At 53.9% G+C, this 16,020-nt stretch overlaps 1 protein-coding gene across 1 annotated transcript; it reads left to right on the forward strand.

Moving 5' to 3' along the window:
- Positions 1-12,241: 12,241 nt before the first annotated feature.
- CGCS363_v009980 (Pheromone-regulated membrane protein 10) lies at positions 12,242-15,262 on the forward strand (the record flags this gene model as incomplete). The annotated part of the gene is made up of 2 exons (XM_036641829.1): positions 12,242-15,110; positions 15,162-15,262. 2 exons carry the CDS (start codon positions 12,242-12,244, stop codon positions 15,260-15,262), a joined length of 2,970 nt encoding a protein of 989 aa, XP_036492731.1.
- Positions 15,263-16,020: the final 758 nt, after the last annotated feature.

The raw sequence follows: 16,020 nt of genomic DNA on the forward strand, positions 1-16,020 counted from the left end.
GCGATAACATTCAACCCCTCACCGTCTTAAGGGGGCCAACTCTCCGATGCTCCTGGACGAATCAAGACCGATCAACAACGCACCATTTCTCGGCAGACGAGGCTCGAGTCCAACGAACAAGTAACGCTTGAGTGATCGACATGAATACCACCGCAGCACAACACAAAGTTGTCCACACGAGGCTGGGCTATCACTAAGTGCATGCGCAAGCCGTATCCACGATCGTCTTCATCAGGGGTTCAGAACGACTAAAGTTGTCACACGCATCCAATATATGCCTAACCCGGCAACTACATGCAGCTCCTTCGCACCCTTTCATATTCTGGAAACGCTTCAGACCCAATCAAACAACGCGGATTACAACCGCAACGGTCCGCGGTTCGTCAGCTTACTGCGTTATATCCGGTTACACAAAGACGTTGAGCGATATGCAATGCAACCAACCGGTCCGACCCTTTCCCCAAACAGCCAACAAGTCACAATCGACGGCAGATGATGGAAGAATAGAGTACAGGACTTGGACTCTGGGCGGCGGCGAAAATGTGTACGAATTGACACTCTTTATTGTGATATGCACGTGGATGTGTCAACTGAGACATTTATTCCCGGGTTGCCTGTCTTGGCTAGAAGTGTTGTTGTGCGAGGTTTTATCCTCATTCGGACAAGGCTCTGACTTGGCAGCTGTAGGGCAGTTGTTGAATCAATGACGATGCATTAGACCGCAGTATGTATGGGCAATCACAGTGAAGTGGATCATTGAATATGTACTGATTTGCACGTTTGGCAGTCACACCTCCTCGCAAGTGGCAAGCTTGTGCCGGCCTGCGAGCTCGTCTTCTCGTCAGCATTCTCCTACTTACCAAGGGAGAAAGCGGGGTAAAAGAGCAACGAGGGTATTGATGGTGCGAATGGGACATCGATGCAATCTTGCCCACTCAGTGTCAATACCCAGGTCAACTCAGGGAGATGCATCCATATTCGATCGGACTAGGAACGGACGAGTGCCTTAGTCAAATTCTGGCCAATTCCACCAATGAAAGTGATTTTGGCATTATCTCACTTGGTTGGCCTATCAACACGTCAGCTCACGTCTCCGGCCGCAGGTCTTGTGCGACTCATAGTCTTCAGATCTGACGCCGAGATGACAGCCTGATTTCAGCCTTACAGAATCCGATCCATTAGCTCGGCCCGATGTTATTTTCTATGACTCAATCGACTTGACTCTCATCCTCCTTCATTCGCCCAAGTCTTAATGGACAAAAGTGTCGATCCAAGATTATTCAAAGCATTTGATATAGAGTCACGTTACCGCGCGACCCAATACCCTTGGATTCTCTCCAGCGACACACCTGTTCCTGGTAGTGAAAGTTTATTTCACAGATTGCGACCTATGAATCACTTCACGTTGACAAAAGATAACAGCCGTTGGTATGTGTGTCTTTGTCATTATCTCACAGATAACAACCCCGACGACGATACGATTGGGGTGCGAAGCAATAAGGGCCTCCAAAGGTCTCCCTTTAGATCTCACACCACGCGCAAGAAAGAGGAACGCTCTATTCAAATGCGGTGTTCGATAGTTGCTTCTCTCAAACTTCGACCGCTAAGCTCCTACGTACTCGATATGCATATCTTACCTGACAAGTCGCAGGAAAGCCTCCCACCGCTAACTAACATATGCAAGTAATTGCAGATAACTCCTCGACCCTTAATAATGAACCATGTTTTACCAAACTCACCTATGACACCTTCATATAATTGCGTTTCCATCGCAACAGACTCAACTCTTGATGGTGGTCTCTTTCCGTAGCTACCCACTCATGTACGCGTCCCGTACGCTGCCTGGCTGGTGGTACACAAGCTCGCCGCCCATCAACGCCACACCAATTCGTGGCGTGATAATTCTTCCTGGAGACAACATCCAGTGACGGTCTTCCAGCGGCAGGTCTTTGAGATCCAGCGGCTCGTCCGTCAGCGCATCTTGAGGCCGGTCATAGCGCCCTAGGCTCTGCCATGACTCCACGATGAAACTGTCAGCGGTGGCAACGAGGGTATAATCGAGGAGAAAGTATTTGCAGTAACCTTTCACTGGCGTTCCCCTCTCTTCAAAAGCAGTTATCAAGTTATAATGGAAACCCAGTGGCGACGAGCTACTGTTGGAGGACCGTCCCCACGAGAGGAACACCAATCCCCGAAGCGTGTACGTCATGTGCTTACACGATGTATATCCGTCAACGTCTCCGGGCCATAATCCTGTTCGGTCTAATCTTGGCGCGCATCTGGTCGTTTCCACCCTGGCGTAAAGGATGAACGTCCCTCTGATGACTTTGGGGGCGATCACCCCTTGCACTCGATTACACCGGTGAGGTTCATCCTTCCATTCATATCGGGAGGCTACCGTGTGGCTCTGCAACACCTTGCTGAGTAGTTGACAGTCGACAGCAACCCCGTTATTTTTCATTCTTGTGAGCTTGAGTACCATCTGTATTCGTGAATGATGTATAGTCAAAGCAGCCGGTTGCAGTAAGGTATCCAATTTCGAGGGTACATCCGTAGACTTCATAGCTTGAGACCCGAACGTTGGGCAGGCTTGAGAGATATGGTGAAGCTTCACGCAAAACTCGCAAACCCAATGATGAGGCATGGTCCAGGCGAGGCCGGCGAGAAAGACTCTTGCGGCCTTGCTCATGATCCTTGAAGAGTGTTTCAATTCGAAAAGATTATCCCAATCCTTAATGTCCATGTCGATCACCTTCTTTGCAAGTCTGCAGGTATGAGAAAAGAGAAACTTGTCGTGCCACTCGAAGAAATTCGCGATTGCCAGCAGTATCTCAGTGGGAAGTCTGATGAGTCGCGAGCTCTGGGTGTCGACGGTGCTCAGACGCTCTGGCTCTGCAGCGTCGTCGAGTTGCTCCATGATTCCAGTGATGTTGTTCGAATCGATCAGAGGGGGGAAGTAGCGGGTTTGGTTGATGTAGAGGAAAGAAAATGGAGTATTGTGAGGAGCCCGCATCGAGACTCTTCGCCTTAGCTATATATGTTGCTGGGTACCTGTCTGAACCTAACTCCACAAGTCGAGTTCAGACCAGTGTTTAGACGAGATTCTATAATGCGAGAACCTTGACAACTCATGGAGCCAATACATCGTCTCACAACTTGCGAAGAGTAGGCAAAGAAGCTTATTTTATCAAGGAAGAAAAACTTCCATACCCCAAAGGCAAACAAGCAAGGTGCGGCCCGTGCCGAGAATTTGCTGACGCCAACGCTATGAAGCGTGTTGGATAAATCAATATCGTCAACTTGGTTGTGCCTATCAAGCCAAGATCGCGCCCCTTATGCGCCACTGCAACTCGATCGTACCTTGGAACAATGCAATAAAGGAAACACAATCAAGAATTGGCAGAGATACCTGTATGTTACGAAGATGATGCTAGCGACGAAACGAAAGGCAAATTCACATAAGCCAAGTTTAGGGTCGAGTAAGTCATGGGAATCGCCAAGATTCCCTCTGTTTCGTACCATTACTTCCTCGGACATGTTTGTCGTTTTGTGCTGCGCAGTTCAAATACCTACAATTGCAAAATGCGCGAGATCATACAGTGTCGTCTATGACTTGAATGCAATCCGTCCTCTAGGATACCCGCCCTGGAAGATTTCCGACCCTCCATCAAATCCGTGATGCGTGAAATACTATCACTGTCTCCGTCTAGATGACCATGATCTCGTCGCTCATCGCCTTCCACTAAAAGGCGAAAAGACCAGGCGTTCAAGGCTCCAGTACCAACATCTCAACCCACTTTGCTAGCAATACCACACTCAACATCAATTGACTTGGTAAGTCATCATTGTTGAATGCCAGTGCTGGCGAGTTGCGGCACTCAAAAGCCGTTGCGAAGCTTTCAAGCTTGCATATTGCTCTTGTATAATCCGTCATCGTTCGTCGCGTAGTACCACACCACCAGCTGAACATAACAAAATACGCTGTTAGTCCAGAATAACCAGCTAAGTTAATGCAGGTAGAATACGCGAAGTTTCGTTATTAGACACATCGTTCACGTGAAGCAGCACAGTTCCCACAGAAGCACTGATAACGGTCCAGGGGGCTATGCTGCCTATCATCACCTCACCATCCTTAACTCTCCTGAACATCTCTATCGTTTAGATTCCCCGCGTGCCAGTGCCGTCGCGAGTCCTCCTTTCGTTTCCACTGAGCATCGCCATCACATGGTTACATACACACACTCGATCTCCCGGCTCACCGAACACAGCCACTCCCCGATTGTCACCTCAGAATCTGGATCAACACCAACCGAACCGGACTCGTGATCTTCGATCTGGGAAGAACCAAGCCCACGATGCCAACTTTTAGGCAGATCAATAGTAGCTCCCTCCCTCCCAAACAAATTTAGAAACATATCACCCTCTCTCCCAGTCACTACAGCAATGTCATACCCGCAGACGCCTCCTTTCCCAAGAACCCATCGCCGATCACACGGGAGAAGCTTCGATGGGGCCGCCGAAATGAAGGGAAATTCCCCGACCAGATCCACTGCACCCATCACCCATCACACACCCGCCTGCCTGCCAGCAAAGGCCCCGTTCCAGCACTGGGCACCTGTCGAAAAAAAAGAGCACCTGCTGCCCGCTGCAGCCACGGGGGGCTCGAAAGAGAAAGAGTCATCGTGAACCAAGCCTTACCGACTGCGCAAGGGGACCATGTCAGGTTGGGCTGCGATGGGAAATTGAAGCCCAAAGAGTGGCCCTGTCGTTGTCACGATGGATGCTGTCCGTGTCCTTTTTTGCCCTTGCGGCTCTTGCCTGTCGCTCATCAAACATTTCGCTCGTCTACAAGACGTCCCTCCGTCTCCCCTAGACCCGGAAACATGACCTGTCACATCCCGTTCTGCATCCCGCCCCGGTCACCGAAGAGAGTTTTGTAGGGGTAGTGGGAGAGGGGCCCGAGAATTCTCACGATGGCTTCATCTCTGTCCGATTCTCAGGACGCGCACACCGCCCGTGATAATACACCACACTGACCGGTATGCCCGACAAGAACATGCCCAGCGGCGACTAAGGGGTTTTCAACAGGGCACAAATTCAAAAGAAATGAGAGAGGAACCTGCCATGACACAGCCCCTCGCCCGCAGCCCTTCGCCCGCAGCCCAGCAACCGCTCTCTACGACGGAGCGCTATGGAATAAGAGTTCACGATGCCATGGCACACACACACATACCTACTCCCCTTGCCTCCAAGCCCGAACTCGAAGAGAAAAGAAATCTTGGAAAAAAATGTTTCTGGATATCAATCCCAGTGGAGCCGCCACCCAAAACCACGCCGGCATCACGGCCAACATCCCGCGGCCGGCCGCGTGGGGGTCCCAAAGTCCCATCGCCCGAGGGGGCATTTAGGGGTGAGGCCAGGGCATGGTAGGGTAGGGGGTGGCAGATTGAGCCCGCCCACGTGTCATGACGGACAAGCATAACCGCCGGACCCTTGCGCTTGCAGCTGTGCACTACCTACCTACACTTTTGTGAGCCTCTCTCCCTGGATCTGGACTTGATTGTTCAGATTCTGCTGTTGCATGCACCGGCTTGCCTGATATCAGGTATCAAGCGGGCAAAACGGGTGATGATATTGGCTTGAGGTTGTAGGCATTGATCAAACGCTAGGTCGCGAATGCGCAATGCGAACTCGACGCGCGTTGGAGGCGTTTGATCTTGATTTTATTTTTCACATGCGAACATGAATAAGGTATGTTCCATTGCGCTGATAAACGCTGCATCGAAGGCGCGCCGTCAGGTGTCCCCAAAAACGCGAGAGACCAAGTCAGAAAGGAGCCGAGTCAGTATTCTTGATAGAAAAGGTCCGTTTAGAACGACAAGCAAAACATTCTTCCGGCTAGCTAGTAACATCTCGCACCTCTCAGCATGCGTCATGAACAAACCGCCTCACCTTCCCGTTTCACAACTCGCAGGCTTGATGGAAATGACATGCCATCGAATGCGCCAGGAAAAAGCTTAAACCAGGCCGCGCAACACATCTCCGTCGCGTTTGATCTGGCATCTCACGAAAAAAGAAGGTAGAAAAGATAGGTATCCGTCCGTCCCGATCATGTTCCCGCGCGCGCGTCATGCATGAAGCTTGTTCTGCCCCCCTCCATCCCAACCCGAGACGTCGGGCAGAAAAAATAAAGCGTGACGGATGAACAAGAAACATTGGACGTGAATCAGACCGCGAAATTCTAGACCGTCCTTCGAACCGGCTGCAACTTCCGTGGGAAGCTTCTGCGGCCCCCCGGCACGGGAAGAGAAAACCGCAGTGTGGCCCCGATACCGACGTTGTTTCGACGGACTGTGGTCGGTATGGGATTAGGGATGTTTTGGACGATTGGATGCGCAAAACAGTCTCGTTGTTTTATTTTTGGCTATTTGTTTTCTTGCCAAAGATTTTTGGAATTCGGGTTTTGTGCGGACCCTCCTTGACCTCTGTTTTGCCATTATCTGTTTCGTGGCTCTCTTACATGTTGCGATGACAGTGGCATGTGAGAATTTGGCCGAACAGAAGGAAAAAAAAGGAAAAGTCGCAGGCCCCGGCTCTTTTGCTTTAACCCACCCCTTCCATGTCCTCAAACCACCCCTGTCGAAAGTTTGGGCATCCCATGCGCACATCACGACCGGGCTGAGATTGGCAGCTGCGCAGGGTTTATCTCAAAAAAATAAAGGGTGTGCGAGAGTGTGTGGTTCACTTCTCCTTTGGCTGAACGTGGTGGAGTGCGCGAGCGGGAACGAGCGCAGCGAGTCCTTGGGGGCGGGATGGCCGGTATGAAATTTTGATATTGGATGGATCCCATTCTTGTCCGAATTTGAAAAACTTCACGATCATGAGGACAGGCAGAAGAGTCATCTCAGTGTTTTCCCACCTCCCCAAATTGCGATGTGAGAAAGAGGCAGTTGGAAGCCCTCTGGGATCCGTTTGTGGTGTCACCTCTTCACACTTGAGAGCGAGAGATGGACCCCCTTCCTGTGTGGTGAGGGCTCTTGCAACCGCAGATATGCATCCTCTTCGGCTCTCCGTACCGAATGCAGCTTAATGGATGTTTTGACACTTCAGCGAAGCGGAGAGGGGGAGGAAGAAAGAGAAGGCTGGATGGGAATTGGGGCCCCGGGGGCGAAAAAGTGGTGGGCTAGAAAGCCTAGAAAGTGGTGAATCTCCATTGTGATGGTGGAGGCTGCGCGTTCCCGCGTCTATCGTGACCTGAAAGATGGATGTGAGAGGGAGAAATTATGGAGTTTGAGACTCGGGATTTCCCAATTAGGCAACCCGAGGGGTGAGGGAGGGGTTGAAGGGAGGACGAGGGGCACGGCCGCCGGAGGATGTGATATTTTTTTGTCCATCACACGGATGAGCGAGACATCCAGCTGGAACGGTCGATAAATCCACTCCTCGGTGGATTTCTCTCTTTCGCTCTTGGGCACGGGTACGCGGGTAAAGGATCTTACTGGTATCTCCGGGTTGGTGGTTTTTTGTATCAGCTTTCTCGGGCTGCGGTCGCGGAGTTTTGGAGAAACTTTTGGAGACGATGGAGACCGCGATGAGGGGAACCACTTTAACAGTTGAGGCTCAGGAAAACTAGCGTTCTAGAACTGTCCTTTTTTGAGACCGGCGAGTAGTTCGAAACTGTTTTGGGAAGAGGTTGAGGAGAGGGGACATCCCTGGGGGGCTTGTGCGAGATGAGTCCGTTAGAACCGTGACGGGTTTGAGGTCAATGGTTGGTTAGAATCTCTAGCTACTCTCAAAGAAAAGAGTCCGGCTCCGGTGTCCCGGGCGGCACGGGAAGGGCGACGGAACTTTGATGATTGGCGTTTGGATGAGATTGGGCGCAATTTAGGACGTTGGTGGCGGCATTGATTGATGGCCCCGACACGGCCGCAGCGTGCACCGCACCGCACCGACCGGCGGGCGCATGGACGGGTGCCAGCGGGTAGCTCAATGTTTGGATAGGGGGGATAGGGATGAACAAGACGCTGTTGTTCACTGCCTCGCTCAGGATAGAAACATCGTGGACGATGAATACGGGCGTTACGCGTTTCCTTCTCTTAGGTGAAGTTACTGCGTAGTATGTATGATGGAAATGTGGTCCGGTCAAGATCGTATCAGGGACGGCGGGATGACACGCGGCGGTAGGTTCCCGGGTGTCTTTCCGGTAGGGAGAGACGGTGGGGGGTCGTAGTGTAGCCAAGCAGCGAATGTGATTTTCATCAAGAGAGTGAACTCAATGTCGGATCACCATTTCCCTGGTTTCTGACAGCGCGCCCGTTCATGTGATAGTGGGGGTCGTGTTACGTCGTTGAGCATGTTTGTAGCGGTGTCGTCGTCGACGTCGTTGTCCAGTGAGACACGTCGTGCAGAGCCTCGATTGCTTAGTGCCTCCGAAGAACCGAACGGCGGTGTTTCGCTGTCGCAGCCGATTACGCGAAACGCTCGATTCGGGCGTTGACGCTGACGCAGATACAGCGACTGGTGAAAGTGAAAACAGGTTGGCGGGTGTCTGGACAGACGGGTGGGCGGTGCTACGTCATGTCTCGCAGCGCCATCGCGCCGCGCCCGCCGCCGCAGCAGGTTGCAGGTCGCAGGCGGGAAGCAAGGCAAGGCAAGATTTGTGCTGTCTTGTTCGCTACCGCCGCACCGGTGGTTCGGGACCCGACCAGGAGCAGCGGTTCAGACGCGCGAGCGAGAGAAGAATGGGTGTGTAAGGAGGGAATGGGCAGGCTTCAGCGGTCCCTCTCGCCAGGTTCCGTTGTTCGGATGTTGGGCCCGGGAGACTCAGATCGGCTGCGCCACCAGGGCACCCCCCCTCCCCCTGGGCCCTTGGATTTGGCAGGGGGAGGAATGGGCCAGGGGACTGCCCTGATTGAGAGGTTGAAGGGCCCTGAAGCTAGCAGGGGATGGGCATGCGATTGGCAGCTTGGCTGGCCAAAGTCATGCGAAGACGACAATTTGGAGGGGTTTGTTTTGTGAGCGAGGGACTGAATTCTGCAGCGGTGTTCTGATGTGCGCTGAGGTGATTGAGACGGGACGGGCGGGATGATACTATGACACATGGCTGTCAATTTCGATGGCCGATTATGTGTGATTAGGATCAAAAAGGCCATGACTGAGCCTCATGCGTGAGTGGCGTAAAGAGTGAAAAACTCAGGGGACACCGAAGAGAAGAAATGCAGCGAAAAATTGTCGACAGGAATGAGCCAAGGGGCGGATGGCGAACATGTCGTTATCTGAATCGGCCCTACGGGACAGCGATTCGCATGCGAGATGGCATCTAGTGTATCAGTCAATATCTGCTATCTGAGGTAGGGCAGCCGCCGACCGGGTGCTTCACACCCTCTCTTGTGCGGCTTTAGCCTCAAAAGAGCGTGCCATCCACACACCACACCCCCTTTCCGCCGGTGACGGGTTGAGCTAGCAGCGGGAGCCACTGTGAACGGCGTAGGATAGCGCAGCCAGATAGATCCCGCCGGCGCGGTCGGTTTGTTGAGGGAACCACGGACACCGACCGCGAACATGGGAGTCTGGAAGAGTTGGGACGGACTGGCTTGGATTTGGCTTGGCTCTTTGGTAGAGTTTTCTGTTGCGCCGACAGGGCTACCGTAGTTTAGGAATAAGTGGGAGGGAGCTCTGGGCGCGGTTTGACGAGTTTTTCTTGCTGTTGCGGCGAAGAATGTTTGTAATGGTGTTTGGGCCGGCCATTGGCTACCGGTCGGCGGTTTCTTCAAGAGCGCATACATACTACAGAGGCGAGAGCTCTCAGCTCGGGGCCTCGGACGGCTGTGTCGTCGGGGAACCCTTCGTGTCGCATTGCGGATGGACCTTGGGTGAGCTATCTTGAGGTCAGAATAATGGGTAATTGATTTGTTCACCTCACCTTGGATGTATCGGCGATTGGCAGTGTCAGCTCAGGCCACGATCTCTCTTGGTCTCGGTCTCGTATTGTTTCGTCCTACTCATCTCTTCTGTGTACTGTGGCCTGAAGGTCGGGCTAGTTCACCTCAGGTGAGGGCAGACTACAACGCCAACACCAACAGCAGACCGACCTTCGATACGGGCGATAACGCACGACATGGAATTCCACCGCATGTCTTGGTCGAGGCACGTGTACGCCGAGACGGCAGCGCGAGTAGCGGGTGACGGTCTGCAGCGCAGGCAAGAAATGGCAATGATGGGCACCGTAGCGCGGACAGCTCAGCAGAGCTACTGCTTGGCTCAGCGCAGGGTGTTCTGATGGCATGGAGGTCAACCGTCACGGTGAGTGAGTGCCCGTGGACAATCAATCCAATGTGCTGTGCGTGAGTTTGGCAGACGGGAGTCGGGATGGGTGATGGGTGATGGCGGCATGGCGGCATGGCATTGCATGGCATGTTGGTGGGAAGAAGAGGAGGAGGGGTGTCTATTGGAAAGAACTGTGAACTTGTGAAGGCGCTGAGACAGGGACAGAGGTACGTACTTCGGAAGAAAGGTACGTACATCGGAGAAGAGTTGGTCGATGCAGGGGCACCGTTCGCCGTGACAGCAACCACTTCAGCGCTCTCACAGGCTACAGGCTACTGCCAGGCCAAGGGAAACCGCCGTGAATCAAGCCGTCCACTGTTTGACGGCGTCTCCCAACGTGATAGGCGTCGGTCGATAGGGGTTTCTGCGGCTGGTTCCACTGTTTCCTCCTTCTAGCGGCAAGGGAAAACCTTCTACACCAGCACTTGCCTCCCTCCATCAGGTCGGTCTTGCCTCATGTCCAGTCCAGTCCAGTCATTGCCTCTTGTTCCTGTTTAATCAGCAAAAGTACGTACCTGCCGATGTACCGAAGTACCTAAGTATCTTTATTCAATATCTGTTCCTGCCACAAACAATGCACACTGCACACACAAATGGACATCCATACCAGATACACACCACAGTTAACCACACACACACACACAGCAAAGTTCAACCACCATCGTCGACTTGCTCACCCGCTCCACTTCTCTCTGACGACTGCTGTGGACCCTCGTGTTTTTTTCACTCTTGCCTTCGCCTTTCTTCCTCACACTTTGTGATTCCTGACCTCTGGGACCCGCCAGCCGCTCCTAGTCACCCAAGCCCGTCTCCCCTCCCGCCCCTCCTTGGCCACGCCCATGACGGACAAGGCAGGCCGACAACAGGACGAGACCTTGCGCGACAGGGCAATGGCGTGGGTGGTCGACATGGGGGCGTGGGCGATGGAGTTTTTCGACGGAGTCCACCACCATCATCACCACCACTAGGCACCGCAAGACGTGATGGAGTCGTCCGCTACCCTACCTAGGGCCCATGGTCGAGGTCGAGGTCGCTCATCGAACACGCTTCAGCACTGAGCTGGTCCCGACCAGGAGCCATGCGGATTCTTGCGTGATAAGAAGAATGCCGTCCAACCTCGCCAAGTCTGTACCAAAATTGTACAGAGTATCCATCCATGTAGCTCAGGTACATAGACACACACCTTGACGACGCACTCACTCGGGACGAGAAACACCAAGCAGTCCCCGTGGATCTTGCCTTGGGCCCTCCGTTGTCTGTGTGATTCTCGACTGGAGCTGGAGCTGGAGCATTTGCACCAGCTTGCTTGCTTGCTCCATCGTCTAGCTTCTTCCCCGTCCCTTCCCTCTTCTTTTTGCCATTCATTACGTCCCATCTCTCCGCCCCTTCCGCCTGTCTGTTTCTCAGCTTCTCCGTCCTGTCTCCATTGATCACCCCCTCATCCCCTCTCTCTCTCTCCCTCTACCTCTATCTACCTTGCCTCCTGCCCACGAACTACCTCTACCTACATCCTCCTCCCACCACCCACGATCCCATTTCTCTTTCCCTTCACACGATGATCACTCCTGCTGCACGTAACCGCTACCGCCGCGAAGTCCACTGAACGAACGACCGCCGTACCTTCTACCCGCAAGCACGTACAAGCAAGCACTGGACCTACACGCACCTCTTTTCAGGTACACACCGACCCCGACCGAGACCAATTACACCACACCGAACGAACCGAGTCCGACTTCCCGTCTGTCCAAACGGCATCAACCCACCCGCTAGCTTTGTTATTACCCGCATCCGCAGCAACCTCAATTTATCTTGCGTTGTGCATTCGTACTCTTGTCCACGGAAATCTTAATCGAATCAGACCACAACAGCATCCCAACGGCCACGCCGGCGCCGATCCCTTTCTATTTTCGGCACCATGTCGGCGCCCGCGGCGAATCAAGACCCCGGGCAATCGAGCTCCAGCAGCTCCAACCTGTCTCCCCAACCCGCCGCTTCTCCCTTCGCCGACCCTTCACCACCGCAACAAGCTCAAAACCAGCAGCAAGATAAGCTCCATACGCCGCCGTTGCTGAATCCTCAACAAGCAAACGTCCCCTCGGCCAAGAAGGAGAAGAAGCGTGTTGGCTTTCACGGCGACGACAGACCGCCCAGTATCGTAGTTGGCGACGACTATTTCTCGCAGAACATGTCTCCAGAGGGCCCCGACACCAATCCGTTTGCTACTCCCCGACGAGATGTGCCCGAGGGCGCTCCGGACGCCGGCGAGCTGCGCCGTGCTCTGACCCAGGTCCTCATCTCAGAAGGTCAGGAGGAGGCCGGCCCCTCAGATACCCTCCGCCGCCCCCGGCCAGTATTGCGCCGTAACACCAGCTACGATGCCCCGGAGGAGCGGGAAAAGGCCGACGCCGCCGAGCGCAGTGCCGGCGAGCGTCAGCAACGCTCCGGGCTCGAGGCCCGTCAACGTGCCGACAGATTGGCCGTCAGTGTCGAGAACTACTCGTCCCCGCCCTCGCGCAGGAACTCTCTCGACATGGCCAACAACCCCTTCAGTGACGAGACCGATGAAGACCTCGATCGCGTTGGAGGCCTGAGCACTGGAGTACAGGCGCCCAACAACTCGCGCCGCGCAGTACGCAACCGTCCCAGGAAGAATTCCCACCTGGCTGCGGAGAACCTCGTCAGGTCACACACTCAACGCCAGAAGAGAGGAAGAGGCCAGCCCAACGATTACTTGAAGTATGCACCTCCGGCTGGTGCTCGCTCTGGAACAGCAACGCCCACCAACGAACAGTCATATGCTCATGACTACGTTCCTCCGCCCAAGCAGTACCATGGCGGAATCTTGTCATCGCTGCTCAAGCTCTACAACGAGAATGGCAGCGGTGGCAGCAGCGGCCTCAACACCCCCGGAGGCACAACTCCGAACCACTCGCCCCCCGGATCCAAGCCGCCATCTGCCCCGACCTCCGCACCGCCCTCCGCGCCGCCCTCGGCTCCCGGGTCCCCACGCCCGTCTCGACCAAGCAGCGGCCTCTTCAGCTACCACAAGCAGCAAGGATCTAGGTCGTCCATGGCCCTCACGGAGCTGCTTAAGTCGTCGTCTGCCATGATGGGTCCTGGCTCAAGTGCCTTCTCAGCTGGCTTCACCGAGAAGATCAAGCAGGACGCACCTAAGCCTAAGAAGAAGAAGTCCGGCTGGGGCGCGTCTTCGCCTAAGAGCAGATCTGACGATAAGATCAGGATCACCAAGCACATTGCCCAGATCCTCTCCCGGCATAAGTATCTGGTTAAGTTGTGCAGGGCTTTGATGATGTACGGTGCCCCGACTCATCGTTTGGAAGAGTACATGAAGATGTCGGCCCGCGTTCTCGAGATCGAGGGCCAGTTCTTGTACATCCCTGGCTGCATGATCATCAGCTTCGACGACAGTGCTACGCACACCACGGAGGTCAAGATTGTGCGCTCTGCCCACGGTGTCGATCTCGGCAAGCTTCGCGACACGCACCACGTCTACAAGCTCGTTGTCCACGACCTCATTAGTGCCGACGAGGCAACAGTCAGGCTGGATGCGATTATAGGTCGCAACTCCAAGTACCCGAGATGGGTCCGCGTACTGACATTCGGTTTCGCGAGCGCTTGTGTGGCCCCTTTCGCTTTCTCTGGCCGGTTCATTGACCTTCCCATCGCCTGGGTTCTGGGCGTTCTGGTGGGATATATGCAGCTGTACATGGCACCTAGCAACGAACTGTACGCCAACGTATTCGAGATCACCGCTTCCATCTTGACGTCTTTCTTGGCCCGCGCTTTCGGCTCTATCAACAACGGTTCAATCTTTTGCTTCTCGGCTCTAGCTCAAAGCTCCATTGCCCTGATTTTGCCAGGTTACATGGTGCTGTGCAGTTCTCTGGAGCTCCAGAGCCACAACCTCGTCGCTGGTAGTGTTCGAATGGTATACGCCATGATTTACACACTCTTTCTCGGCTACGGTACCACCATAGGAACAGCACTCTACGGCATGATTGACAGACACGCCGAATCCCGAACGACGTGCGAAAATCCCCTTAACAGACAATGGTATCTTCTGTTCGTTCCGGCATTCACATTGTGTCTCTGCATCATCAACGGCGCGAAGTGGAAGCAGATGCCTGTCATGATCGCCATCTCCCTCGCCGGATTCCTCGTCAACAACTATTCGTCGGACTTCTTCGTGGGCAATGCCCAGATTTCCAACATGCTGGGCGCCCTGACGGTCGGCTTACTCGCCAATCTCTACTCTCGCCTCGGTCGCCACGCCCACAACAAGTGGCTTGACTTCCTCGATTGGTTCGACGTGCGTATCAAGCCTCGCTTCGTTAGCAGCAGCCGTCGCCACAACGAGTACCAGATGTCGGGCCACAACAACGGTATCCACACCCCCGATGAGTCGGCCCCGACAACGCCAACTTCCACTACGTTTGCGGACCCAGAGAAGCCCACGGAAGGAGGAGAACCTGCCAAGCGGACGCGCACCATTGGATATGGCTTGGCTGCAGCGGCTATGTTGCCCGCAATTTTCGTGCAAGTGCCCAGTGGTCTTGCTGCTGGTGGATCCCTTCTTGCAGGAGTGACGTCAGCGGATCAGATCACGAATAATAACGGCACCACGGTCGACGCGTCCAACATCAACAACTCTGCATTCGACGTCCTGCTCAGTGTTATTCAAGTCGCCATTGGTATCACCGTGGGACTATTCCTGAGCGCTCTCATGGTCTATCCCCTCGGCAAGCGACGCAGCGGTCTGCTCAGTTTCTAGAGGGAACCTCCGCTCAGTTTGGAGGAGAAGCTAAGGGCAACAGACCCTGACGAGGTTCTGGACGTGGACGAGTTCGGGAATGTTTTCCTCTTCCAAGAAGAAGAGGAGGAGGAGGAGGATCCTTTCCCTGAATACACAGTATAAGATCGAGAAGGACTGTGGCAATGGCTGTTTGAAGCCCAGCAAGCGATGTTCATATCGACAAAGATCCACATTGTCGAAGCACTTCATCGTCTTGCGGCATTTTTTATTGTAGTGGGTGGGGGAGATTTGGAAACATTGCGTGGGAGTATTGAGGGCCAGAACAGGAAACAGAAAAGCGAGTATTGGTTTGGGTAATGGGTGTTGGGGGGACTTTTCATAACGAGTGTTTCTTTTGTTCAGATCAGGCATTGGCGCAACGGGCATGAACAGGCTACGGAAAGGCACAGGTAACGACTTTTGAGCGCTCGTATGCATTAACAGGAGGCGGCGAGCACCTGAGAAACAGGATTTATTGTCATAGATATAGACAGACTTAGAAGACCCAGAGATGGGCGTGTAACATCATTATGCACACGAACCTTTGCCCAAATCATTGCAAGACTTTCTCCATTTGACACAGCCTTGTTGCAAGCACGCGTGAATCATTGAAGCCCCTGGCCGCAACTTTGGAGCTGCAACTAATGCCGGGTGCTTCGGTGCGCAGCCTGGAAGTTTTCTAGGACAAAGTCCTACGGGTGGCAGTCCAAGTCCTGCCGGATCTCGGCATCCCCAACTGCAGGGGTGCGGCCACCTCACCAACGACAATCTTCCAGCTGCGCCACCAACAAAACACACGACCTTCCTGTTCAAGACTTGGAGGACTGCTCAGCTTCAGTCAAACGAGATGGTTATAAATACGCAGGCTTGGCGCGTCGGTC

This window comes from Colletotrichum siamense (genome assembly GCF_013390195.1).
Source record: "Colletotrichum siamense strain Cg363 chromosome Unknown KSG_Cg363_contig06, whole genome shotgun sequence".
Classification (NCBI taxonomy): Eukaryota; Fungi; Ascomycota; class Sordariomycetes; order Glomerellales; family Glomerellaceae; genus Colletotrichum; species Colletotrichum siamense.